The following is a 2,214-nucleotide window of genomic DNA, read 5'->3' on the forward strand; positions in this document are numbered from 1 at the left end:
ACAACATCAGACATCTCAGTCCAGAAATGTGCAGTTCTAGGCATAGCCAAGATACTGCGCAGAACCCTCAAGCTTCCAGGCCTCTGGTAGAGGACCCGAGCTCAGAGGATRAAACAGACCACCCGCGGAGGGTGAGAAGGGAATTTTTTTTTAATATATATATATATATTTTTTGTCATAGTACCCCCAAGAATTTAAAACTACTTTCACCCCTGAATATAACGATCAAGAACATGATCAATTTACACACTTTACAAACGCCAATCCATAACAAGTAACTTTTCTATTTGAATATTCTGTAAATTGCAATTTAAAAGCTGACCCTCGTAACATTTGGCTCACGACCTTTGCCCAACTCAGAGCGAACTATCAGGAAAATCACCCAGCAGGTTGGAACAGCATCAGACTGTCAGTCTATTACTGTACAGCGTAATTTTACCTGGACAACAAAGTCTTGGTTGAAACAAAACTGATAAAAGTGGATGAAGGGGGGGAGTCCTTTTTTTTCACAGTTTGCTCTCAAATGTTAATGTTACATTAAAAGCAGTAATTAGGGCTGTAATGTTACACAAGAATCCCACTTCAGTAACTTTTCTGTATGTTTTAATAATAAAAGCAAGGAAATATTTAAGATTTTTACTTCTGTCACCAGTAAAGTTGTGAAATTAATTATGGTTTTATGACTGACTGTGACATGCCAACATTAGCCCAACCATAAAGCATCCCTACAGCAGGATCACTTTACTGACCGGTGGCCCTTGCTCTCTCTTTTATTCCTGAGGAGGAGCTGGAGCTGAAGGAGCTGTCCAGCTGAGCAGCGTACTCTGCTGGTAGACACTGGAACTGCACATAGCGCTCAGGAACATACCCCATCTGGCCACAGGAGTTACACACCTGGGAAGTGACATTAGCAGATACGTGCATTTATAGCCCGCAGCCCAGTTTTTTTTCTATATTATATTGATATGAATGTATAAATTGCTGTTTTACCTTCAGCCAGTCCTCCATATCTCCGTCTTCAACCACATGAAGCTCCTCCCCCTCTGTGACCGACAGTTCATCTGATTGGCTCGCCTTCATGAGAAAAACCGGTTGGCAATAATGTTTTTTGTTTTTTTTTTGAGAAAAAAACATAACGTCTTCAATACACCAAACCAAGAATCTCTGCAGATTATGCTGAGATATTCCTGTCCCAGTTTGTCTTGTGTACATTATGTCCAGTCAGATGTTTGTTTAAAAAAAAATTCTATTAAAAAATATATATAATGAGCTAAAAACATTTAATAACAGATTTCGGATCTGTTAAATGAGTTGAAGCATTTACAGAAAGATGATTTCTTAGTATCAGTAAGAATAGCACATTATATTAAGTTGATTTTTTTCAAACATCATATTTTCAAAAGTAAAGTTCTGTAGCAGCAGCTGTCCTGGTTAGACATTTACATATCTTACAATAAGATGTAAAGCTTTTACGTTTTGGAGTAACATCTGTGTGAAATACCTCCGTTAAAGTGTGGTCAGTGCTGGTCTGGTGCTGCCCACCTGATAGCTGTAGACAACTCTGCAGGCTGCAGGATACACACACACTCTAGAGGCCGAAACTGGGTCTGCAAATATGTCTCCATTCTCATCGTCATAGTCCTGAAAGTCAGTCAGCTCAAACTCATCCTCCTAAAAAACAGGAACACAGTTGATCAGAGAGAGGAGGGTCAGGTCCACTCTGTGGACATTCTGCTGCCTCTGCATTGATGGGTCTGATGGTAAACGACGTCCGCTCTGATTGGCTCTGTGTGTGACATCATCAAACAGAGACCAAAGAAATTCCAGAAGAGAGCAGGAACAAAGAACTGTGAAAGGACAGGGATAAATTTGTTAAACTGAAGGAACAACGCTGAAAAAAGACACAATTATGGTTATGTATTTTCATCAACATGCCTGAGACATTATGCTGAAACTGAAGCTATGATGGAAGTTGCTAAAATCTTAAGAAAAAACCCTGCTTTAGACTGTTTGAGACAAAACCCATTTAGAACTTGCTATGTGTGCCTTGGGGTTCCTGGAGGAGCTGGAAGAAGTGGCTGGGAAGAGGGAAGTCTGGGCCTCCCTTCTGAAGCTGCTGCCCCCATGACCCGACCCCGGATAAAGCAGAAGAAAATGGATGGATGGATGGATGGATGGATGGATGGATGGATGGATGGATGGATGGATGGATGG

At 40.8% G+C, this 2,214-nt stretch overlaps 1 protein-coding gene across 1 annotated transcript in view; it reads right to left on the minus strand.

The window, feature by feature from the left end:
• Positions 1–2,214, minus strand: part of LOC103470993 (F-BAR and double SH3 domains protein 1) — a 38,159-nt gene that overhangs the window by 3,228 nt on the left and 32,717 nt on the right. Inside the window, exons 14-16 of the mRNA XM_008419745.2 lie at positions 1,543–1,671; positions 991–1,074; positions 750–894 (exon numbers count right to left, since the gene is read on the minus strand). Coding sequence (XP_008417967.1) covers positions 750–894; positions 991–1,074; positions 1,543–1,671 — 358 coding nt within the window. The remainder of the gene's footprint in view (positions 1–749; positions 895–990; positions 1,075–1,542; positions 1,672–2,214) is intronic.

The sequence above is a fragment of the Poecilia reticulata genome, linkage group LG10 (genome assembly GCF_000633615.1).
Source record: "Poecilia reticulata strain Guanapo linkage group LG10, Guppy_female_1.0+MT, whole genome shotgun sequence".
Lineage (NCBI taxonomy): Eukaryota > Metazoa > Chordata > Actinopteri > Cyprinodontiformes > Poeciliidae > Poecilia > Poecilia reticulata.